We start from the raw sequence: 25979 nt of genomic DNA on the forward strand, positions 1-25979 counted from the left end.
TTAGAAACCGTATTTCCATTTTTCTATTTTTATTTTAGAAAAAATGAAAGTTGAACAGATATTCAAAATTTTTATTTCTATTTTCTAAGATTTTTTTTAAAAAAACTAATGAAATAAAAACCCTAGGACTTTCCACATTTGGTGTGCGGTGACTTGCACAATGCTGAGAGAGAACTCTATTTTCCAACTGCAGGAAAGCTCGGCATTCATGAAATTTGACATAAAAGGAACTGATGACACAAAACCAAAAATACAACTCTAAGACATAAGAGGAGTGTGCAAGAAAATAATGTTGTGAATAATATTCTCTAAATAATAAAATATAAATCTAGTATAGTAAATGCCTTTTTTGTACACGGACAAATAAACACAAAAAAATTTGCATTTATATCACAAAGTTGAAGAAGAAATGATCTTAATATCACAAAAGAACACAAATAAAACTTGCATTTATTAACCAACCTGAAAAATATTAGTGCTCGTGTATTGGACCTCAAGTGGGAAAATTAAAGGCAACACCTTTTTCTCATGCGTCCTTAGTTGGAAATGCATTTTTTGTAGTGTTTTTGAACCATAACATGTCTTTTTCAATGCGTTTTCAAAATTCATATTTTTAAATTTTTTGTGAATTTATTTTAATTCTAAATAATATAAACTTAAATACAAATTGCGTTGTTTAGAAAATATTTATAAAAAAAATGTGGTTTTCAAGTGAAAAAAGGCAATTTTCAGATTATGAGATTTTGGCTATTTCTTTAAATTGTGGATAAAAGGGTCAATACCCGTCAATGGCTGATAGCATTGCTTTAATAGTTTGAACTCCCAAGGGGGGCTATTTACTTACAGATTTTTTTCAGTTTTTGTTCTCCAATTTTCTAAATTTTCGCACTTTCTATTTCTAATTAAAACTATTGAAAAAATGAGAAAACTGTTTAAATTAATTAAGCAAAAAAGTAGAATATATATATATATATAACTTCTCAATTTCAAATATAAATTTTTTTATGCGATCAATGAACAATTATAATAATGCTATTGGCAACAAAATTATATTATGAAAACTTGTTTAAATTATTTAATTATATTTATATAGTTTTCAATATTTGTCTATGTATGAACTTTTAGTATTATTATGTTAGCAATTGATTTGTGATTACTATATGAATATAAAACTTTTAAATCTTATGTGAGTTGTTGTGTGTTTTTTATTTTAAAACAAATGTATTAATATTAATAATAATAATGTATTACTATTAAAAAATTCATGTTTTCCATTAAAAAATATATAATAATTATTATGATATCTATTAAAAGGTAGTGAAGTGTATATATTAGGGTTAAAATGTGGATATTAGATTAGAACGGGGTGTTTTCTATGAAAACAATAAAAAGCTGTTTTCTAAGTTTTTCCATTCCTAGATATAAGTTAGAAAACCGTATTTCCATTTTTCTAGTTTTTATTTTAGAAAAAATGAAAGTTGAACAGATATTCAAAATTTCTATTTCTATTTTCTAAGATTTTTTTAAAAAAAACTAATGAAATAAACAACACCTAGGACTTTCCACATTTGGTGTGCGGTGGACTTGCACAATGCTGAGAGAGATACTCTATTTTCCAACTGCAGGAAAGCTCGGCATTCATGAATTGACATAAAGGAACTGATGACAAAACCAAAAATACAACTCTAAGACATAAGAGGATTGTGCAAGAAAATAATGTTGTGAATAATACTTCTCTAAATAATAAAATATAAATCTGTATAGTAAATTGCATTTTTTTGTACACGACAAAAAACAACACAATAAAATTTGCATTAATATCACAAGTTGAAGAAATGATCTTTAATATCACAAATAAAAACAATAAAACTTGCATTTATTAACCAACCTGAAATTTTAGTGCTCGTGTATTGGGCCTCAAGTGGGAAAAATTTAAAGGCACACCTTTTTCTCATGCGTCCTTAGTTGGAAATTCAGGTTTTTTATGCGTTTGAATCATAAAACATGTCTTTTTCAATGCGTTTTCAAAATTCATCTTTTTAAATTTTTTGTAGAATTTATTTTATATTCTAAATTAATATAAACTTAAATACAAATTGCGTTGTTTAGAAACGTATAAAAAAAATGCGTTTTCAAGTGATAAAAAATGTCATTTTTCCAGATTGATAGATTTTGGGCCATTTTGGACATGATACGACTTACACGACACGAGTACCCAAAACACGAAAGTACACGGTCGAGATTTAGTGTCGGTTTGTGTTAACCTTCAAGTACACGACACGACACGAAATATACGACATAAATAAATGTTATAATTAAATTTTATATTTTTTATGAATATATGTAGAATTATAATAAATGTAATCATATTTATTTTAAATATTATTTGATTTCATTATATTGTATAGATATGAGATCTGAATATATATTTTTCATATATTTTATAATTTTTTTACCTAAATTTTTATATTTAATTTTATTATATTAAATTTAATATATATTAATATTCAATTAACACGACATACACGACACGAAATGACACGTAACGAAAGTACACGAACACAAATGTACACGAACGCTAAACATGTCGGTTTTGTGTTGTCCTTTAAGTACACGGAACACGAAATACACGACACGAAAGTATAAGAACACGAACCAATTACCAGGTCTACTCGAGAGGCTAGTTGGGCCTGTTAAGGAAGAAGGGAATGCGAAAATATGCAGGAAAGCTTGACATTCATGAAATTTGACATAAAAGGGGTGATGACAAAGCCAAAAATACAACTCAAGACATAAGAGGATAGTGCAAGAAATAATGTTGTGAATAACACTTCTATAAATAATAAAATATAAATCTAGTATAATAAATTGCATTTTTTGTAACTCCACTTTAACTAAATAACATTTGAAATGAAAAACAATAAAATACTACTTGATTGTATTTGTATAAAAACAACGATTAGATCTGTTTATATTTATTCGATCGATCACTTTATAAATACAGTGTGATTTTATTTTTTATTAAATTATCTTCGTTTTTCTTAAATAAATAAAATATCAAACTCGGTATTTTTGTTAAACTTTTAGCAATCATCAACTTGACCTGATAAAATTCTTTAAAAAAAAAAAGAGTAAGGGGTTTTTTCAAAAATACTCAAATTACAGAAAATATTTTTAAAATACATTGCAATCTTACATGCAGTATTTGCAATTTTATATGTAACATGAAATACATCATTTGCAAACTCGTATGCAACTTTAAGCAAAAGCAAGCTCGCGGGTATCCTAACATGCAACTTTAATCGTATTTTTTAAGTAAGTTCAAAAATATATGCATTTTGATAAATTCCCTAAAAGTAACTCAGTTTGATTAAAATAATATTATCTATTTGTTCAGTAAAAATTATACAAATTTCAAATATTAAACATTTTAAATTATTCTTTTATGGTGGGTCCAGTATTGTAAAAGCGGGAATTGAACTTAGTTAGTGGAGACACCGTTCAGGGATTAATCGGGTAATTGAGGATTAATCAGGTCATTAGTCGGAATTAATTTAATGTTTTTTTATTTATAATTTATAATACATGTAAATATTTTACTATTTTGATTATACATATAATTTTTATAAATATTTATATAAAAAATTTAAAATATTGGATATTATTAAAATAAATATAATTCTTAAGATCTTACTTATGAATTGAGGTTAATTTGTGATGAAAAATTAAAAAAATTTATTGTTTAATCATTTAAAATTGTAAATATGTATACGAAATTATTATTTTTCTTAATTTTCAAAAGAATTTTCCAATTTTATCACAGGCCCGATTTTCGACCAATTAACCCGATTTTTGACTGATTAATACAATTATTCCCGAATTCGACCGATTTTCAAAAACAATTTTTGACCCAATTTTCGCGTAAGTGAATTTCCTCCAAACAACTATTAATCCCCATGACTTTTAGAATAATGGGGGGGTCATGTTAAAATACTAGCACCACAAAAAAGATATATAAAAGAGTAATTTGGGATATATAGAATAATAAAATAGGAAAGTGACAAACAGAGGCATTAGCATTTAGGCACCACTGTAGTTCGTTCTCTGTGGAGCAGCTCCGCTTCTCAAACCCTAGCATCGAATCGCGGTAATCATCAATCTCATACTCAATTTCTACATTTTTTTATGTTTTAATTGACCCGATTGATTTCAATTTTGTTCATCTTTATTACGCTGCTTATTGTTTCTGATTTGATATTTATATTTCTGACCTAAATTTAAGTTTGATTAAGTCACCAATTTTAAGTTTGTTGTATGTTCTGTTATTATGTTTAACTGTTTAAGTGTACTAGCAGTTGCATTCAGTTGGATATGATGAGTTCTATTTATGAGTCGGCGAATAGAAGCTAAATTTTACTTTCGATTGTTGTAGTAGCATTGATGGAGCTTTTTGAGATTGTTTTATGTTTCATTTATGAGAGACAGGTTATATTAGAGGATTTCTAATCTGTTAGGCCTTGATGTATTGCATAATTAATGTGACTGGGCATTATAGTAATTTTAGATATCGTGTTAGATTTACGTTTGCTCTCGTTACTTAAAAATGAAAGTGTATTTGTACTATTAAACTGGAGAGCAAGAGCCTCCTAGTTTACTCGTAAAAATAATATAAATAATGTCGCTAACTGGAGGAGGGGAACCTAGAATTTTGCCAATTGGCTGCCAAGGGATTAATCTCGGGTTTACGCTGGGTCCTCCAAATGTTTGGCCCTTGGATGGCCATGGAGTGGGCCTCTCGGGGGACGGGGTGCCAATCACGGTGTCAAGATTTATTAGAACATATCCGTGGCTTGTCTTGCCCAAACATCTTTAAGGGTTAAGATATTTGTTTATGAAATATATAATTGTATTTTTTCCATTTGAATAAAATATTAGATTAGTTTTGGGCCTTTCTAGGATTTTAATTGCGGTTTGATTGCAAATTTTGAATTTTTTAACTTAAAATTTTAGGAGAGAGAGTTAGTGTGGGTTTAAAAAGAAGTGCAGGAAGTGAAAGACTCTTTAACTTTTCATTTGTCACTTTTTATTTTTAAGATTTTCACAATTTCTTTAGAAGCTCTTCCTTATCTTTAGACTTATCCTGCAAGGGTGATTTAGGTGTCAAGGGACAATATTTTGTAGGTGGGTGGGTCGCCGTTATTCGAAGATCCAGCGGTGTTTGTTCTTCCTGCAAGGGTGATTGTGTCAAGGGGCAATATTTATGTAGGTGGGTCACCATTATTCGAAGATCCAGTGGTGTTTATTCTTCCTGCAAGGGTGATTGTGTCAAGGGGCAAATTTTGTAGGTGGTGAAATTCTGGCATCTGTTTTATTTTATTTTACTTGCCGAGTGTAAATTTTGACCTTGTAATTTTATTCGAAAATGTTAGCATTAAATAAATGTATACTAGCGGCGTTTGTTCTAATCTACTGTGCTCCTCTGTCCACCCAGATGATGTTTACTACACGTTATCGATCTATTAAATCTAGGTCATGATATAAACATTTTAGGGTATGATATGAATCTATATTTGAAGTTTGAAGAATGCTTTAAGGATTCAAATAAGATCATAAGTTCAAGGAATCAAAGCATAAGACATTTGTATTGAGCCCCAATGACTTGTGATTTCTGGGCCAATTTGTATTAGCGTAGACCAAACGACTTTTTATAATATTTGCTTCTAATATAAACCCTAAATAATTATCTTTTTATAGATTTCTAAATAGCATATAAATTATAAAATAACTTAAATTTCCATGTGCCTAAGCTCAGGTGTTGTCTATTATTGTAGTATGGAGGGCCTACTTGCAGACGACTGTCACTTGGATTTCTCTCTCTTTTAGATCGGGAGTTTCTGCTGTTTATTGGAGCATACTCACCTCAGCTACCAACATGTGGAATTTCGCATCCAATTGTGTAGCTGGTAACAATGGTTTGAAGAATGACTCTCATAAGCACAGAACAGATGTTCTGGATTTCTCAGATGATGAATTGTCTTCGTGTACAAGTAGGGAAGAGGGATTAGAGTGTCCTATATGCTGGGAATCCTTTAATATTGTGGAAAATGTTCCCTATGTTTTATGGTGTGGTCACACGCTTTGTAAAAACTGCATCCTCGGACTGCAATGGGCTGTGGTAAAATTTCCCACTACACCTGTACAGCTTCCACTTTTTATCTCGTGTCCGTGGTGCAACCTCTTGTCCGTCCGTCTGATCTACAGGGGTAACCTTAAGTTCCCGCGTAAAAACTATTTTCTCCTTTGGATGGTTGAGAGCAGAAATGGTGATAGAGGAAAATCTAGTTCTGTCTATCCTGGAGATAATGGCCATGCTGGATGGCCAGCAAACACAGAATTGGAATCAGAAGAGAGCCGTCAATCAGAATCATCCACGTCAAATCGAAACGTGGATAATTACCTCAATATGAGAAGCTTAAGTTCTTCCTTGCACAAGTCCCTGATTTTTATAGTCAATTTGACAACCAAATTTCCGCTGGTACTCATGTTTCTCCTGATAGTGTTGTATGTCATACCCGCCAGTGCAGCCATCATATTGTTGTACTTACTGATCACAGTCCTTTTCGCAATCCCATCTTTTCTCATTTTGTACTTTTCATATCCTAGTTTGGATTGGCTGCTGAAGGAGATAATCAACTGAGACTCGTACACATACTAGCTCTGTTTGTATAGTGTGGCGCTATAATATGGTATACTTTTTGTGAATTAAAATTTGTATTTTATTACTTGGTGTTTATTCAAGGATCATTCAGTATTGTACTCTGTATTAGTGATGGATTGAATATATTTGTTTTTTGCTGGTTGGTATACAGATCCTATTGTTATTGTGCTTGTGACAGTATTTGTGTTTTTCAGTTTTGACAGTTTTCATAGAAAATAATGCGCCGCCAGCAGGTGTAATGGTTGTGACACTAGTATTATTACTTTATAATATTTGTGCATATCTATATCAATTAGCAAATTGATATGCCTGAATTCAGTTGAAAGAAAGTATGAGGAATATAATGTACAATGAACCAAAAGAAAAAGTGAACATTTTTAGGATTTTTTTCGAGGTACATAGCATTGCTCTGTTAACCTCTCTCTATCTATCTATGTGAAGAGGTAATCCTATATCTACAAATATAGAACTTAATATCTGTATTAATATTAAACATTCATACCAACTTAGGTAACTCAGAGGATCACCTTAAGAGACAATTTTTTTTCTATTTTAAATATATGTCTACCAATTAAATTAGCAATCAAGCTACACCAATAATTAGTAAACTTTTATTTCAATGAATGAAGAATACATGCTTTAAAATTTATTCCAAGCCACAGCATGTATATTGGTAAGAATTAAGATCCATGGTAAATTTTTGTTTAAGTCATTCCCCGCCCTTTCTCCATTGAGCTGAACATCATGATATCTCCAACAGCCTAAACAAACTGAGAAGGTGATATTTATGCGTGTCTGCAGGTCTGCATGCATCCTCAGAGTTGTTTTGGATGTGGCCTCTTTGTATTTTCTGTATGACTTAATAGTTTGTCTAAAATTTTGCTTCTGATGATTGATTCTGTCGTTATATTCAGGGTTCTGAGATATTGGCATTCTTATGAGCTTCCTTTATTTGACGGCTGATGGGAGGACCAATATCTTGGTTGCGGAGAAAAAAATCCAAGGCAGATAAAGGAAATCAAAAAAGAAAATCATCAGGTAATTTTCTTGCCAACCCTGTTTTAGTAAACCAACCAAACAAAAGGTAGTATTTGATTGAAGGCTTAATTGATTCATTCTATAATGCAGGAAATGTAAAAGGAATTTCCTCAGGCACATCAAGTTCTTTGAACCATCTCAGAGCTTCAGATGGTTCTAGTCTTGATGTCTGTAAGTTGAAAAAAGGACATTCCTTTGCAGTGAAGGCATGTAATCCAGTACCAGAAACAACAGCTTCCCCTTATGATATGCAGAAAGATATTGGATCTGAAGCTTCGTACGAGAAATATAAGGATTCTACTGTCCAGCTCAAGCCTTCTCTCAATGGCAGAACTAGCGCGTCTAAGCAGGACATAAAAGTGCAACTCCAGCTGTGAGAGATAAAATATCAGCAGTCGATCTCATGCCTTCCCTTGATTTAAATCATTCACCTGAACCCCCTGGAATCATCAAAACAGAAATTCCATTACTGTCCAAGAAATTTCAAGTTAGAAATAGATATCCATCAGACATTAGGATATTTAGGTACAATCAAAATGGGATTTCCTCTCCAAATACTTCCCCAGGTTCAGCAGAAACATCGGGGGCGGGAAGTCCATTTTCATCTCCAACTTCTTTGATAGGTCTTAGTGGCACGAGAAAAACTCCCGTTCAGTCAAGAGATACAATGGGATCACCGAGAACATCAATAGAAGCACCGATTCATTGTCTATGGAACTTTTGAAAGTCGAGTTGTGAGGCCATTTGGGAGAAAGTTCAGCAGCCGGGGATTGTTTACTGCTGCGCAGGATCAGAAAAAGGGCAAAGCTGATTCAACGAAATATATCAAAACAAAGGACGAGGTCTTAGTAAAGAAATTGGATATGGTCGATCCACCAATTGAGAACAAAATATCGGACAGCAAAATTTCTCCATCCCAGTCAGCCGCGAAATTTACTCATGACATAAACCAGGTAAACAATTTGCGTGTGGATGATGCAGTAGCTGAGAAAAGAAATGTTAGATTCTATGCAAACTGATAGTAATAGTCAAATTTCTCCATCCACCTCCCCATTCTCCGGTCTTTCGTGAAACTTACCGATGATGGTAAACGAGCGAAAACTTTCATGTGAATGATGCAGCAACAGAGAACGATTTGTTGGCACCTATGCAGACTGATGGTCATAGTCAAATTCTCCATCCACCTCTCCAGCATCGGAGTCGACTGTGGTTGATGAGGCATCTAATGAGGAATCTAAGAGCGAAAATCTTAGGACTGGTGCAAACTGATGGTCATAGTCAAGATTTGCCGTCTACATCTCCAGTAACTCACTATGCAGTGAAACTTACTGATGATAAGGATCAGACAACAAAAATGTGTGTGAATGATGCTACAACTGAGAATGAAGTGTTGGAACCCAAGCAAATTGGTGATCATATTCAAATTTCTCCATCTACCTCCTCATTGTCACGATCAGACGCGATAAGTACTCATGACAGTGATCATACGGACGTTTTTAATGTGGTTGATGTGAATTCCAAGAAGGAGATGTTAAAATCAGTTCAAACTAATGATCATAGTCAAAATTCCTCTTCAACCTTGACCATTTACTCGGGACAAAGACGAGGTAGAATTTTTTGCATGCGGATGATGCCACAACTGTTGATGGAATGTACGGCCGAAGTCAAATTTCTCCATCTACCTCTCCAATTTCGACGTTTGAATATGAAACTTACAACTGACATGGATCAATCTAAGAATTTACATGTGGATGATGTGGAAACAGAGGACAAAGTATCGGAATCCATGGATACTGATGGTAATATTCAAATTTCTCTACATACCTCTCCATTGTCACGGTTAAACGGAAAAATTACTCATGACAATGACCAGACCAAGATCTTTTATATAGCATCTAAGAATGAAAAGTTTACCCCAGTTCAAACTGATGATCATAGTCAAAATTATCCATCGACCTCCAATTTATCCCCATATGTGGTGACGCCTACTCGTGATTATGAAAACATGGTTGTGGATGCTGCAATAGTGAAGAACAAAGTATTGGAACCCATGCTAAGTGACGATCATACTCAAATTCCTCTATCTACTTCTCCTTTGTTGCGGTCCAGCGAGAAACTTACTTCTGACAGTGGCCAAATAAAAATCTCTCTTATCGGCAAAGTGGCTTCCAAGAACGAAATGTTGGAACTAGAGCGGACTGATGGTCATTGTCCATCTACCTCTCCATTATCCAAGTCGGAACTTACTCTAAACGAGAATCAAACGAAAAACTTGCACGAGGGTGATGTGGCAACTGCGAATGAAGTGTTGGATACCATGCAAACTAATGTCATACTCAAATTTCTCAATCTACCACTTCTTTGTTCCAATCGCACGCGTCATCTGAAGCACAGCAGAACTTTTTCCTTCTCATGCTAATGAATCAGTGGAGCTTGTGTGTACAGATAGTGAAATTTCAGAGTTTTATGAAGATATGATGTAGAAGCTTTACAGGATATTGAATACATCATTGACATTTATGATTCAGAGGATTCAGAATATGTTGAAGAAAGAGATGAAATCAACATAGAAAACGATGATGTATAAACATCAGTAAAGTTGATGCGTCAATCAGTTTGCACCACCAAAGAAAGACGAACTATACTCTTGAAGATAAAGAAATTCCAGTTTCTAAGTCTATGTTTCAGAGGGGCAGATTAGTAGACCTGGAAAGCGAGAATGATATTCCTAGAAAGCTCAAGTTTAGACGGGATAGAGTTATGAAAAACGAGAATGGCACCAAAACTTATGTTGGGATGAGAAGATTATCCGTTGACAACACTAATCCAACTAGCGCCAATGCTCAATATGCTGACAGTTATGATTTAGAGGACTTTGACTATTCAGATGGTGAAACAGATGGATCCAAGGCTGAAAATAGTGATGCTGTAAGTATCAGTAGAGTTGATACATTAAAAGGTAAACAATATCAAAGAAACGACAAACTATTTTCTTCTAGAGATGACCATCTAGCTTTGAAGGGCAAGTTAGCAGGGTTAAAATAAGGATGTGCAAAGCGAGAATGATGTTGCTAAAAGGTTAAAGTTTAGGCGGAGGAGAGTGGTAGAAGACCTTGATGACGCGAAACCTTATGTGAGAGGATAAAACTTAAGAAAAGAGAAACTGATGGCAACACAATACAACCAGTCCAGGTTCTGATTACAGTGACAGTTGTTATACGAGGACTCTAAAGAATTCAACTCTGGAAATGATGTTGTAGACATCAGTGAAGCTGATATATTAGAAGGTAAACACCACAAAAATTCAAGAAAAGGCAGACAATTTACTTCTGAAGAATACAATCCAGCTTATAAGTGCAAGTTTAGAAGGGGCAGAATTTTGGATCTTCAATGCGAAGATGATACTCCTAGCAAGCTCAAGTTTAGGCGTGGAAAGGTGATAGAAAATGAGGATGGCACCAAAACTTTGTTGAGAGGATAAGATTCAAGAGGAGAGATACTGATGACAACACAAATGCACTAGTCCTGATTGTGAATATATTGACAGTTATTATTCAGAGGACCCTGAAAGTGAAACAATTGAATTCAACTCTGAAAATGGTGAGTGTTGCAAGCATCAACAACAACGTTGATATACTGCAAGGCAAAAACTCAGGCATCCGAGAAAATACAAACATTTTGCTTTGAAGAAGATAGTCCAGCTTATAAGTGTAACTTTAGGAGAGGCCGAACAAGGACCTGCAAACGACGATAACGTTCCTAAAAGGCTCAAATTAAGCGGGGAAGAGTAATAGAAAAGGATGATGGCACCAAAATTTATATAGGAGGAGAAGATTCAAGAAGAGAAAGAGATTGTTAACAATGTAGATACATCTAGCCCTGATTCTCACACAGTTGCTTGAGGCATGGAAATGCAGGACAAGAAAGACGAGCTGCTTTTGTGAATGATGTTATCGAAGAAACAATCACTAAACTGCTAGAAGTAAAAAGAGTAAGGTCAAGGCATTGGATGGGAGCTTTCGAAACTGTGATTTCTCTCCAGGATGATAAAACTTCCCAGGATAGCTAAAGAGTTCACCTTTGTTTATACCACAATAGCAGGATCTTTTTGTTTCCTTTAAAGAATCTTTAAAATGCTAGGTAATGTTATAGTTATTAGTTATGTAAGCTTTAGTATTCAGTTGAGCATGATAGAAGCAAGGAGACTTCATAACTTTTTCCAGTTGGTATTTAAGTTTGAGTTTTTGTTGGTAGAATAATTGTCTTGACACAAATCTACTGTGCTCTCTACATTGTCTTTTATTTTCATTTTTCTTTTAACTTTCCAATCACCTTTTTAGTGTTATTAATGAACTTTCATTTAAATTTTATATCCTTTGATTGGACAGTGGTACAGATTTCGGAATCGGATTATTCGGTTGAGGTAACTGATTTATGATTATCGGAACGATTTTTAAAAAATCGGATGATTTACGGCGATTTATGGAAGCGGTCAAATCGGATCAATATTTTGACCGATTTTTGAGCGATTTATCGGCGGATTTTTGGAAAATTGACGAATTCTATAACAGAGGATTGGACTGAATAATATGTTGCTCAATATACGAAGATTTAAGTTCCTAAATATGGAGTCACTTGACTTAGGTGAGTATAAAAAGGATTCTTGGTAAGTTAAAAAATTTGATTAAAAAATTAGAAACTCCATAATAAAAAATAGGTTATACTCATATAACTCTCTTAAATACGTATTAAGGACATTTTTCATATATTTGTATGATTTTGTAAACAATTATGTCTAATATTTTATTGCTTACAATTCTATTGTAACAAATTCAAAAATAAACTTCACAAATTTTTGAAAGGAAATATTCCATTTTTTAATTCATTATTAGTACAAGTTTGTGACATTATCATCATTTGAAACTGTGGTGAAGATTAGACTTCCAATCAAATGGCAGCCAAATTGAAAGCTAACTTTATATACTAAAATATCAACATTTACAAAATTAAAAAATCCTATTACAAGACCAACTTGATGGGTCTTGAGGCTTGCATTTTCATAAAAAAACTAAAAAATATTCATTAAATAAACAACAAACCAATCATGACTGACACCCTTGATGACAGATGATCCGATAGGAAGCTGTACTGTCTATTTATCATTTGTCTACTTTGGTTGTTAGTCACTTAACAATAACAACTGCCTTTATTTATATATATTTTTGTATAATATTTTATATATTATATTCTTGATTTTCTCCTTCAATCTTGATAACCCCTTTGTTTTTTTCAGTTTCTGATTCATCTCTGCAAACCCTTTTTAATTTGCAGAGTAAAGATTCGATTTTTATTTTCTTGATTGTGTTTTTGCTGCAAATGGAGTGACCCAGTTGAATCAAGATTCTAGAAAGGTATTGGTAAGTTGTCTTGGTAATTTTCAAAATTAAAAACTTGATCTTAATGTATGCAAGATTCTAAGTCTTGGTGTTTTGAAATAGATGAATTGAGTGATGCTGGGGAAGTAGCTTCTTGTGATCTGAGGTATGTGGGTTTTTTTAATTTTGTTTTGTGATCTGTGTGCTTAAATTTTTTGCTTGTGTGTGGAGATTCTGATGTTGTTAGACTTTGTCTTTAAAGCAAGACTATTGGAATTACTATGAGAAAATTCCAGGTCGGGTTCATTTGGGTTGGATATGGTTCGTAAAGTAGTTTTAAGTTCATGGTGATCTTTTTTAAAAAAAAATTAACTGTTGTAGAGAAGAGTGGATGGTGTTTTAGCTAGGTTTATATACGGTGTCTTTGCTATGATATAATTATCATGAACTTGGTTCGGTGTATTGTTAATTTTTTTGAACTGAGCGCTCGATATTTTGAGCATAAATTTAATTCATTGAGGTTCTAGCTGGTTTCATTGTAGGGGTTATATGTAAACTTGAAATATTTTTGAGGGATTCTATGAGAAATGTTGACATGGACGTGAATCGCTGTCAGTTGACTTTCTTGACTTCCTGCATTCTGTATGATGGAAACAAATGCAACTATGTGGGATGGAATGAACATTGTAATGTTTTGTGGGTAAGCGTATAAAATTTCACTCAGTTGTCCGTTCGATTCCAACCAATTGAAAACTAGAGCTCGACCTCACGTCCTCGCCAATTTGAGAATGAATGAGCCAATCTGCCTTTCGTATATCTTTGCAAAATTTTCTTAGAAAATCTGCACTCTTTTATTTTCCCCTCTAATGTCGATCTCATCCCTTATTAGGTTCACGGCTTTTCAGTCTTTCGTAGTTCGTATCATTCAGCTCAACTAAATAGAGCATTAGAGTAGTATACAAATTAATTTACTGAACTAATATGTTGTCTAGCACTCTGATGGAAGTTTTTTTGCATATATGGTAGTGTTTATCATGTATGGTAGCAAGAACACCTCCCCCAGTAAGATTTAGAAACAATTCCTTGAGAGATTAAAAGCTTAGTTCGTGCTGAGTATATGCCCCATCTTGTCCAGGCATGCCAACACATAATTGAATCATGGGTGTTGCTTATTGACTGAAAGCAGGGTAAAATGATCTAATGCTTAACACTTCCCACACTCGGAAGGCCACTGTTGGTGTGAAGAGTGATTCAGTAGGAGCCCGTTTCCAACCCTAGAACCTTAGGGTTTTAGAAGGAATTAATCTTAACATTTCATATCTTAACAAAATAAATGAAATGGATGTAAGACTGAAAACTATGAATATTGACCCACAGACAGTACAAATTCAGCTACAATATTACCAGTTTCATTCCTCAAGAGAGCTTTGAAATGAAAAGACAAGACATGCGAATATATTCATCCTTTAAGAAATGATTTAACATGCTAAAGATCTGTTCCGTCCAAGAAGCTCCACTCTTCCTCCCAAACCTGGTGGGGCAAACATATGACCCCCCGTCCCTCAATATTCCACAGCTAACTAGCCAAGTTGACAAAACAATTGTAATAGCCAAGTAAGCTAACTTGCACTCTACAGCATCAGACAGATACATATGGCACCTGTCTTTATCCTTAAATGCTTACCACTTACCAAAATTATCAGAAAACCTCATTTCTATCCAGAAGCATACATATGATTTCATATGTTAGCCTACTTTTTTTCCCCTTACTTACTGTGTTTTACACCACCAGGTATTGGGGAGAAGAGTGGAGCTTCTTGGACGGAACAGATCTTTAGCATTTAATCATTCTTAAAGGATGAATATATTCGCTGTCTTGTCTTTTCATTTCAAAGCTCTCTTGAGGAATGAAACTGGTAATATTGTAGCTGAATTTGTACTGTCTGTGGGTCAATATTCATAGTTTTCAGTCTTACATCCATTTCATTTATTTTGTTAAGATATGAAATGTTAAGATTAATTCCTTCTAAAACCCTAAGGTTCTAGGGTTGGAAACGGGCTCCTACTGAATCACTCTTCACACCCAACAGTGGCCTTCCGAGTGTGGGAAGTGTTAAGCATCAGATCATTTTACCCTGCTTTCAGTCAATAAGCAACACCCATGATTCATCATGTGTTAGCATGCCTGGACAAGATGGGGCATATACTCAGCACGAACTAAGCTTTTAATCTCTCAAGGAATTGTTTCTAAATCTTACTGGGGGAGGTGTTCTTGCTACCATACATGATAAACACTACCATATATGCAAAAAAACTTCCATCAAGAGTGCTAGACAACAATAATTAGTTCAAGTAAATTAATTTGATATAGCTACTCTAATGCTCTATTTAGTTGAGCTGAATGATACGAACTACGAAAGGAATGAAAAGCCGTGAACATAATAAAGGTGGATGAGATCGACATTAGAGGGGAAAATAAAAGAGTGCAGATTTTCTAAGAAGAATTTTGCAAAGATAATAAGAAGGCAGATTGCTCATTCATTCTCAAATTGGCGAGGACGTGAGGTCGAGCTCTAGTTTCAATTGGTTGGAATCGAACGGACAACTGAGTGAAATTTTATACGCTTACCCACAAAACATTACAATGTTTATTCCATTCCTACACAGTCACATTTTTTCCAATCATACAGAATGCAAGGAAGTCAAGAAAGTCAACTGACAGCGATTCACGTCCATGTCAACATTTCTCATAGAATCCCTCAAAAAATAGTTTTCAAGTTTACATATAACACCCTACAATGAAACACAAGCTAGAACCTCAAATGAATTAAATTTTAATGCTCAAAATATAGAGCGGCCTCAGTTCAAAAAAATTAACAATACCACCGAACCAAGTTCATGATAATTATATACATAGCAAAAGACACCGATATTAAACTAGCTAAAACACCATCCACTCTTCTCTACAACAGTTAATTTTTTTTAAAAAAAAGATCACCATGAACTTAAAACTACTTTACGAAACCATATCCAACCCAAAATGAACCCAGACCTGGAATTTCTCAATAGTAATTCAAATAAGTCTTGCTTTAAAGACAAAAAGTCTAACAAATCAAGAATCTCCACACACAAGCAAAAAATTTAAAGCACACAGATCACAAAACAAAATTAAAAAAACCCACATACCTCAGATCACAAGAAGCTACTCCCCAGCATCAGCTCAATTCATCTATTTCAAAAACACCAAGAAACATTAGAATCTTGCATACATTAAAGATCAAGTTTTTAAATTTATGAAAATTACCAAGAAAACTTTACCAATACCTTTCTAGAATCTTGAATTCAACTGGGTCACTTCCATTTGCAGCAAAAACACAATCAAGAAAATAAAAATCGAATCTTTACTCTGCAAATTAAAAAGGGTTTGCAGAGATGAATCAGAAACTGAAAAAAACAAAAGGGGTTATCAAGATTGAAGGAGAAATCAAGAATATAAATATATAAAATATTATACAAAAAATATATATAAATAAAAGGCAGTTGTTATTGTTAAGTGACTAACAAACCAAAGTAGACAAATGAGTAAATAGACAGTACAAGCTTCCCTATCGGATCATCTGTCATCAATAGGTGTCAGTTCATGATTGGTTTGTTGTTTATTTAAATGAATATTTTTTATTTTTTTATGAAAATGCAAGCCATCAAGACCCATCAAGTTGGTCTTGTAATAGGATTTTTAATTTTGTAAATGTTGATATTTTAGTATAATAAAGTTGAGCTTTCAATTTGGCTGCCATTTGATTGGAAGTCTAATCTTTCACCACAGTTTCAAAATGATGAATAATGTCACAAAACTTGTACTAATAATGAATTAAAAAATGGAATATTTCCTTTCAAAAATTTGTGAAGTTTATTTTTGAATTTGTTACAATAGAATTGTAAGCAATAAAATTATTAGACATAATTGTTTACAAAATCATACAAATATATGAGAAAAATGTCCTTAAGTACGTATTTAAGAGAGTTATATGAGTATAACCTATTTTTTTATTATGGAGTTTCTAATTTTTTAATCAAATTTTTTAACTTACCAAGAATCCTTTTTATACTCACCTAAGTCAAGTGACTCCATATTTAGGAACATTAAATCTTAGTATATTGAGCATACATATTATTCAGTCCAATCCTCTGTTATAGAATTCGTCAATTTTCCAAAAATCGCCGATAAATCGCTCAAAAATCGGTCAAAAATATTGATCCGATTTGACCGATTCCAATAAATCGCCGATAAATCATCCGATTTTTTAAAAATCGTCCGATAAATCATAAATCAGTACCTCAACCGAATAATTCCGATTTCCGAAATCTGTAACACTGGTCCAATCAAAGGATATAAAATTTAAATGAAAGTTCATTAATAAACACTAAAAAGGTGATTGGAAAAGTTAAAAGAAAAAATGAAAATAAAAGACAAATGTAGAGAAGCACAGTAGATTTGTGTCAAGACAATTTATTCTACCAACAAAAACTCAAACTTAAATACCAACTGGAAAAAGTTATGAAGTCTCCTTTGCTTCTATCATGCTCAACTGAATACTAAAGCTTACATAACTAATAACTATAACATTACCTAGCATTTTAAAGATTCTTTAAAGGAAACAAAAAAGATCCTGCTATTGTGGTATAAACAAAGGTGATCTCTTTAGCTATCCTGGGGAAGTTTTATCATCCTGGAGAGAAATCACAGTTTCGAAAGCTCCCACCAATGCCTTGACCTTACTCTTTTTACTTCTAGCAAGTTTAGTGATTGTTTCTTCGATAACATCATTCAACAAAAGCAGCTCGTCTTTCTTGTCCTGCATTTCCTGATGCCTCAAAGCAACTGTGTGAGAATCAGGGCTAGATGTATCTACATTGTTAACAATCTCTTTCTTCTTGAATCTTCTCCTCCTAATATAAATTTTGGTGCCATCATCCTTTTCTATTACTCTTCCCCGCTTAAATTTGAGCCTTTTAGGAACGTTATCGTCGTTTTGCAGGTCCATTGTTCGGCCTCTCCTAAAGTTACACTTATAAGCTGGACTATCTTCTTCAGAAGCAAAATGTTTGTATTTTCTCGGATGCCTGAGGTTTTTGCCTTGCAGTATATCAACGTTGTTGTTGATGCTTGCAACATCACCATTTTCAGAGTTGAATTCAATTGTTTCACTTTCAGGGTCCTCTGAATAATAACTGTCAATATATTCACAATCAGGACTAGTGGCATTTGTGTTGTCATCAGTATCTCTCCTCTTGAATCTTATCCTCTCAACATAAGTTTTGGTGCCATCCTCATTTTCTATCACCTTTCCACGCCTAAACTTGAGCTTGCTAGGAGTATCATCTTCGCATTGAAGATCCAAAATTCTGCCCCTTCTAAACTTGCACTTATAAGCTGGATTGTATTCTTCAGAAGTAAATTGTCTGCCTTTTCTTGAATTTTTGTGGTGTTTACCTTCTAATATATCAGCTTCACTGATGTCTACAACATCATTTCCAGAGTTGAATTCTTTAGAGTCCTCGTAATAACAACTGTCACTGTAATCAGAACCTGGACTGGTTGTATTTGTGTTGCCATCAGTTTCTCTTTTCTTAAGTTTTATCCTCTCAACATAAGGTTTCGCGTCATCAAGGTCTTCTACCACTCTCCTCCGCCTAAACTTTAACCTTTTAGCAACATCATTCTCGCTTTGCACATCCATTATTTTAACCCTGCTAAACTTGCCCTTCAAAGCTAGATGGTCATCTCTAGAAGAAAATAGTTTGTCGTTTCTTTGATATTGTTTACCTTTTAATGTATCAACTCTACTGATACTTACAGCATCACTATTTTCAGCCTTGGATCCATCTGTTTCACCATCTGAATAGTCAAAGTCCTCTAAATCATAACTGTCAGCATATTGAGCATTGGCGCTAGTTGGATTAGTGTTGTCAACGGATAATCTTCTCATCCCAACATAAGTTTTGGTGCCATTCTCGTTTTTCATAACTCTATCCCGTCTAAACTTGAGCTTTCTAGGAATATCATTCTCGCTTTCCAGGTCTACTAATCTGCCCCTCTGAAACATAGACTTAGAAACTGGAATTTCTTTATCTTCAAGAGTATATTGTTCGTCTTTCTTTGTGTGGTGCAAACTGATTGACGCATCAACTTTACTGATGTTTATAACATCATCGTTTTCTATGTTGATTTCATCTCTTTCTTCAACATATTCTGAATCCTCTGAATCATAAATGTCAATGATGTATTCAATATCCTGTAAAGCTTCTACATCAATATCTTCATAAAACTCTGAAATTTCACTATCTGTACACACAAGCTCCACTGATTCATTAGCATGAGAAGGAAAAAGTTCTGCCTGTGCTTCAGATGACGCGTGCGATTGGAACAAAGAAGTGGTAGATTGAGAAATTTGAGTATGACCATTAGTTTGCATGGTATCCAACACTTCATTCGCAGTTGCCACATCACCCTCGTGCAAGTTTTTCGTTTGATTCTCGTTTAGAGTAAGTTTCCGACTTGGATAATGGAGAGGTAGATGGACAATGACCATCAGTCCGATCTAGTTCCAACATTTCGTTCTTGGAAGCCACTTTGCCGATAAGAGAGATTTTTATTTGGCCACTGTCAGAAGTAAGTTTCTCGCTGGACCGCAACAAAGGAGAAGTAGATAGAGGAATTTGAGTATGATCGTCACTTAGCATGGGTTCCAATACTTTGTTCTTCACTATTGCAGCATCCACAACCATGTTTTCATAATCACGAGTAGGCGTCACCACATATGGGGATAAATTGGAGGTCGATGGATAATTTTGACTATGATCATCAGTTTGAACTGGGTTAAACTTTTCATTCTTAGATGCTATATAAAAGATCTTGGTCTGGTCATTGTCATGAGTAATTTTTCCGTTTAACCGTGACAATGGAGAGGTATGTAGAGAAATTTGAATATTACCATCAGTATCCATGGATTCCGATACTTTGTCCTCTGTTTCCACATCATCCACATGTAAATTCTTAGATTGATCCATGTCAGTTGTAAGTTTCATATTCAACGTCGAAATTGGAGAGGTAGATGGAGAAATTTGACTTCGGCCGTACATTCCATCAACAGTTGTGGCATCATCCGCATGCAAAAAATTTACCTCGTCTTTGTCCCGAGTAAATGTCAAGGTTGAAGAGGAATTTTGACTATGATCATTAGTTTGAACTGATTTTAACATCTCCTTCTTGGAATTCACATCAACCACATTAAAAACGTCCGTATGATCACTGTCATGAGTACTTATCGCGTCTGATCGTGACAATGAGGAGGTAGATGGAGAAATTTGAATATGATCACCAATTTGCTTGGGTTCCAACACTTCATTCTCAGTTGTAGCATCATTCACACACATTTTTGTTGTCTGATCCTTATCATCAGTAAGTTTCACTGCATAGTGAGTTACTGGAGATGTAGACGGCAAATCTTGACTATGACCATCAGTTTGCACCAGTCCTAAGATTTCGCTCTTAGATTCCTCATTAGATGCCTCATCAACCACAGTCGACTCCGATGCTGGAGAGGTGGATGGAGAAATTTGACTATGACCATCAGTCTGCATAGGTGCCAACAAATCGTTCTCTGTTGCTGCATCATTCACATGAAAGTTTTTCGCTCGTTTACCATCATCGGTAAGTTTCACGAAAGACCGGGAGAATGGGGAGGTGGATGGAGAAATTTGACTATTACTATCAGTTTGCATAGAATCTAACATTTCTTTCTCAGCTACTGCATCATCCACACGCAAATTGTTTACCTGGTTTATGTCATGAGTAAATTTCGCGGCTGACTGGGATGGAGAAATTTTGCTGTCCGATATTTTGTTCTCAATTGGTGGATCGACCATATCCAATTTCTTTACTAAGACCTCGTCCTTTGTTTTGATATATTTCGTTGAATCAGCTTTGCCCTTTTTCTGATCCTGCGCAGCAGTAAACAATCCCCGGCTGCTGAACTTTCTCCCAAATGGCCTCACAACTCGACTTTCAAAAAGTTCCATAGACAATGAATCGGTGCTTTCTATTGATGTTCTCGGTGATCCCATTGTATCTCTTGACTGAACGGGAGTTTTTCTCGTGCCACTAAGACCTATCAAAGAAGTTGGAGATGAAAATGGACTTCCCGCCCCCGATGTTTCTGCTGAACCTGGGGAAGTATTTGGAGAGGAAATCCCATTTTGATTGTACCTAAATATCCTAATGTCTGATGGATATCTATTTCTAACTTGAAATTTCTTGGACAGTAATGGAATTTCTGTTTTGATGATTCCAGGGGGTTCAGGTGAATGATTTAAATCAAGGGAAGGCATGAGATCGACTGCTGATATTTTATCTCTCACAGCTGGAGTTGCACTTTTTATGTCCTGCTTAGACGCGCTAGTTCTGCCATTGAGAGAAGGCTTGAGCTGGACAGTAGAATCCTTATATTTCTCGTACGAAGCTTCAGATCCAATATCTTTCTGCATATCATAAGGGGAAGCTGTTGTTTCTGGTACTGGATTACATGCCTTCACTGCAAAGGAATGTCCTTTTTTCAACTTACAGACATCAAGACTAGAACCATCTGAAGCTCTGAGATGGTTCAAAGAACTTGATGTGCCTGAGGAAATTCCTTTTACATTTCCTGCATTATAGAATGAATCAATTAAGCCTTCAATCAAATACTACCTTTTGTTTGGTTGGTTTACTAAAACAGGGTTGGCAAGAAAATTACCTGATGATTTTCTTTTTTGATTTCCTTTATCTGCCTTGGATTTTTTTCTCCGCAACCAAGATATTGGTCCCTCCCATCAGCCGTCAAATAAAGGAAGCTCATAAGAATGCCAATATCTCAGAACCCTGAATATAACGACAGAATCAATCATCAGAAGCAAAATTTTAGACAAACTATTAAGTCATACAGAAAATACAAAGAGGCCACATCCAAAACAACTCTGAGGATGCATGCAGACCTGCAGACACGCATAAATATCACCTTCTCAGTTTGTTTAGGCTGTTGGAGATATCATGATGTTCAGCTCAATGGAGAAAGGGCGGGGAATGACTTAAACAAAAATTTACCATGGATCTTAATTCTTACCAATATACATGCTGTGGCTTGGAATAAATTTTAAAGCATGTATTCTTCATTCATTGAAATAAAAGTTTACTAATTATTGGTGTAGCTTGATTGCTAATTTAATTGGTAGACATATATTTAAAATAGAAAAAAAATTGTCTCTTAAGGTGATCCTCTGAGTTACCTAAGTTGGTATGAATGTTTAATATTAATACAGATATTAAGTTCTATATTTGTAGATATAGGATTACCTCTTCACAAATAGATATATAGAGAGAGGTTAACAGAGCAATGCTATGTACCTCGAAAAAAATCCTAAAAATGTTCACTTTTTCTTTTGGTTCATTGTACATTATATTCCTCATACTTTCTTTCAACTGAATTCAGGCATATCAATTTGGCTAATTGATATAGATATGCACAAATATTATACAGTAATAATACTAGTGTCTACAACCATTACACCTGCTGGCGGCGCATTATTTTCTATGAAAACTGTCAAACTGAAAACACAAATACTGTCACAAGCACAATAACAATAGGATCTGTATACCAACCAGCAAAAAACAAATATATTCAATCCATACTAATACAGAGTACAATACTGAATGATCCTTGAATAAACACCAAGTAATAAAATACAAATTTTAATTCACAAAAAGTATACCATATTATAGCGCCACACTATACAACAGAGCTAGTATGTGTACGAGTCTCAGTTGATTATCTCCTTCAGCAGCCAATCCAAACTAGGATATGAAAAGTACAAAATGAGAAAAGATGGGATTGCGAAAAGGGACTGTGATCAGTAAGTACAACAATATGATGGCTGCACTGGCGGGTATGACATACAACACTATCAGGAGAAACATGAGTACCAGCGGAAATTTGGTTGTCAAATTGACTATAAAAATCAGGGACTTGTGCAAGGAAGAACTTAAGCTTCTCATATTGAGGTAATTATCCACGTTTCGATTTGACGTGGATGATTCTGATTGACGGCTCTCTTCTGATTCCAATTCTGTGTTTGCTGGGCCATCCAGCATGGCCATTATCTCCAGGATAGACAGAACTAGATTTTCCTCTATCACCATTTCTGCTCTCAACCATCCAAAGGAGAAAATAGTTTGTACGCGGGAACTTAAGGTTACCCCTGTAGATCAGACGGACGGACAAGAGGTTGCACCACGGACACGAGATAAAAAGTGGAAGCTGCTACAGGTGTAGTGGGAAATTTTACCACAGCCCATTGCAGTCCGAGGATGCAGTTTTTACAAAGCGTGTGACCACACCATAAAACATAGGGAACATTTTCCACAATATTAAAGGATTCCCAGCATATAGGACACTCTAATCCCTCTTCCCTACTTGTACACGAAGACAATTCATCATCTGAGAAATCCAGAACATCTGTTCTGTGCTTATGAGAGTCATTCTTCAAACCATTGTTACCAGCTACACAATTGGATGCGAAATTCCACATGTTGGTAGCTGAGGTGAGTATGCTCCAATAAACAGCAGAAACTCCCGATCTAAAAGAGAGAGAAATCCAAGTGACAGTCGTCTGCAAGTAGGCCCTCCATACTACAATAATAGACAACACCTGAGCTTAGGCACATGGAAATTTAAGTTATTTTATAATTTATATGCTATTTAGAAATCTATAAAAAGATAATTATTTAGGGTTTATATTAGAAGCAAATATTATAAAAAGTCGTTTGGTCTACGCTAATACAAATTGGCCCAGAAATCACAAGTCATTGGGGCTCAATACAAATGTCTTATGCTTTGATTCCTTGAACTTATGATCTTATTTGAATCCTTAAAGCATTCTTCAAACTTCAAATATAGATTCATATCATACCCTAAAATGTTTATATCATGACCTAGATTTAATAGATCGATAACGTGTAGTAAACATCATCTGGGTGGACAGAGGAGCACAGTAGATTAGAACAAACGCCGCTAGTATACATTTATTTAATGCTAACATTTTCGAATAAAATTACAAGGTCAAAATTTACACTCGGCAAGTAAAATAAAATAAAACAGATGCCAGAATTTCACCACCTACAAAATTTGCCCCTTGACACAATCACCCTTGCAGGAAGAATAAACACCACTGGATCTTCGAATAATGGTGACCCACCTACATAAATATTGCCCCTTGACACAATCACCCTTGCAGGAAGAACAAACACCGCTGGATCTTCGAATAACGGCGACCCACCCACCTACAAAATATTGTCCCTTGACACCTAAATCACCCTTGCAGGATAAGTCTAAAGATAAGGAAGAGCTTCTAAAGAAATTGTGAAAATCTTAAAAATAAAAAGTGACAAATGAAAAGTTAAAGAGTCTTTCACTTCCTGCACTTCTTTTTAAACCCACACTAACTCTCTCTCCTAAAATTTTAAGTTAAAAAATTCAAAATTTGCAATCAAACCGCAATTAAAATCCTAGAAAGGCCCAAAACTAATCTAATATTTTATTCAAATGGAAAAAATACAATTATATATTTCATAAACAAATATCTTAACCCTTAAAGATGTTTGGGCAAGACAAGCCACGGATATGTTCTAATAAATCTTGACACCGTGATTGGCACCCCGTCCCCCGAGAGGCCCACTCCATGGCCATCCAAGGGCCAAACATTTGGAGGACCCAGCGTAAACCCGAGATTAATCCCTTGGCAGCCAATTGGCAAAATTCTAGGTTCCCCTCCTCCAGTTAGCGACATTATTTATATTATTTTTACGAGTAAACTAGGAGGCTCTTGCTCTCCAGTTTAATAGTACAAATACACTTTCATTTTTAAGTAACGAGAGCAAACGTAAATCTAACACGATATCTAAAATTACTATAATGCCCAGTCACATTAATTATGCAATACATCAAGGCCTAACAGATTAGAAATCCTCTAATATAACCTGTCTCTCATAAATGAAACATAAAACAATCTCAAAAAGCTCCATCAATGCTACTACAACAATCGAAAGTAAAATTTAGCTTCTATTCGCCGACTCATAAATAGAACTCATCATATCCAACTGAATGCAACTGCTAGTACACTTAAACAGTTAAACATAATAACAGAACATACAACAAACTTAAAATTGGTGACTTAATCAAACTTAAATTTAGGTCAGAAATATAAATATCAAATCAGAAACAATAAGCAGCGTAATAAAGATGAACAAAATTGAAATCAATCGGGTCAATTAAAACATAAAAAAATGTAGAAATTGAGTATGAGATTGATGATTACCGCGATTCGATGCTAGGGTTTGAGAAGCGGAGCTGCTCCACAGAGAACGAACTACAGTGGTGCCTAAATGCTAATGCCTCTGTTTGTCACTTTCCTATTTTATTATTCTATATATCCCAAATTACTCTTTTATATATCTTTTTTGTGGTGCTAGTATTTTAACATGACCCCCCCATTATTCTAAAAGTCATGGGGATTAATAGTTGTTTGGAGGAAATTCACTTACGCGAAAATTGGGTCAAAAATTGTTTTTGAAAATCGGTCGAATTCGGGAATAATTGTATTAATCAGTCAAAAATCGGGTTAATTGGTCGAAAATCGGGCCTGTGATAAAATTGGAAAATTCTTTTGAAAATTAAGAAAAATAATAATTTCGTATACATATTTACAATTTTAAATGATTAAACAATAAATTTTTTTAATTTTTCATCACAAATTAA

The 25979-nt window shown here is 34.3% G+C and overlaps 2 protein-coding genes and 1 pseudogene across 5 annotated transcripts; 1 reads left to right on the top strand and 2 right to left on the bottom strand.

Moving 5' to 3' along the window:
- The first annotated feature begins 4062 nt into the window (after positions 1-4062).
- On the top strand, positions 4063-6868 carry LOC141705274 (uncharacterized). 4 transcript variants are annotated; one of them, XM_074508293.1, is made up of 3 exons: positions 4063-4147; positions 5158-5266; positions 5832-6868. In XM_074508293.1, the coding sequence occupies exon 3, from the start codon at positions 5933-5935 to the stop codon at positions 6695-6697; it is 765 nt and encodes a 254-aa protein (XP_074364394.1). In that variant the 5' UTR covers positions 4063-4147; positions 5158-5266; positions 5832-5932; the 3' UTR covers positions 6698-6868. The 4 variants fall into 4 exon arrangements, with proteins under 4 accessions (XP_074364394.1, XP_074364395.1, XP_074364393.1 ...); XM_074508294.1 differs by having other exon boundaries at positions 4073-4147; positions 5182-5266; XM_074508292.1 differs by lacking the exon at positions 5158-5266 and having other exon boundaries at positions 4078-4147.
- Positions 6869-19638: 12770 nt separating this feature from the next.
- Positions 19639-21980, bottom strand: LOC141705272 (uncharacterized). Its single transcript, XM_074508291.1, has 2 exons — positions 21927-21980; positions 19639-21836 (listed from the first exon to the last, which is right to left on the bottom strand). Exon 2 carries the CDS (start codon positions 21676-21678, stop codon positions 19639-19641), a length of 2040 nt encoding a protein of 679 aa, XP_074364392.1. The 5' UTR covers positions 21679-21836; positions 21927-21980.
- A 991-nt stretch (positions 21981-22971) lies between these two features.
- On the bottom strand, positions 22972-25609 carry LOC141705273 (uncharacterized; annotated as a pseudogene).
- Positions 25610-25979: the final 370 nt, after the last annotated feature.

Source organism: Apium graveolens, unplaced genomic scaffold (genome assembly GCF_009905375.1).
Source record: "Apium graveolens cultivar Ventura unplaced genomic scaffold, ASM990537v1 ctg8725, whole genome shotgun sequence".
NCBI lineage: Eukaryota > Viridiplantae > Streptophyta > Magnoliopsida > Apiales > Apiaceae > Apium > Apium graveolens.

Coding starts and splice junctions, on each gene's coding strand:
- LOC141705274 (XM_074508293.1), top strand. CDS start 5,933: ATGTGGAATTTCGCATCCAATTGTGTAGCTGGTAACAATGGTTTGAAG.
- LOC141705272 (XM_074508291.1), bottom strand. CDS start 21,678: ATGCAGAAAGATATTGGATCTGAAGCTTCGTACGAGAAATATAAGGAT.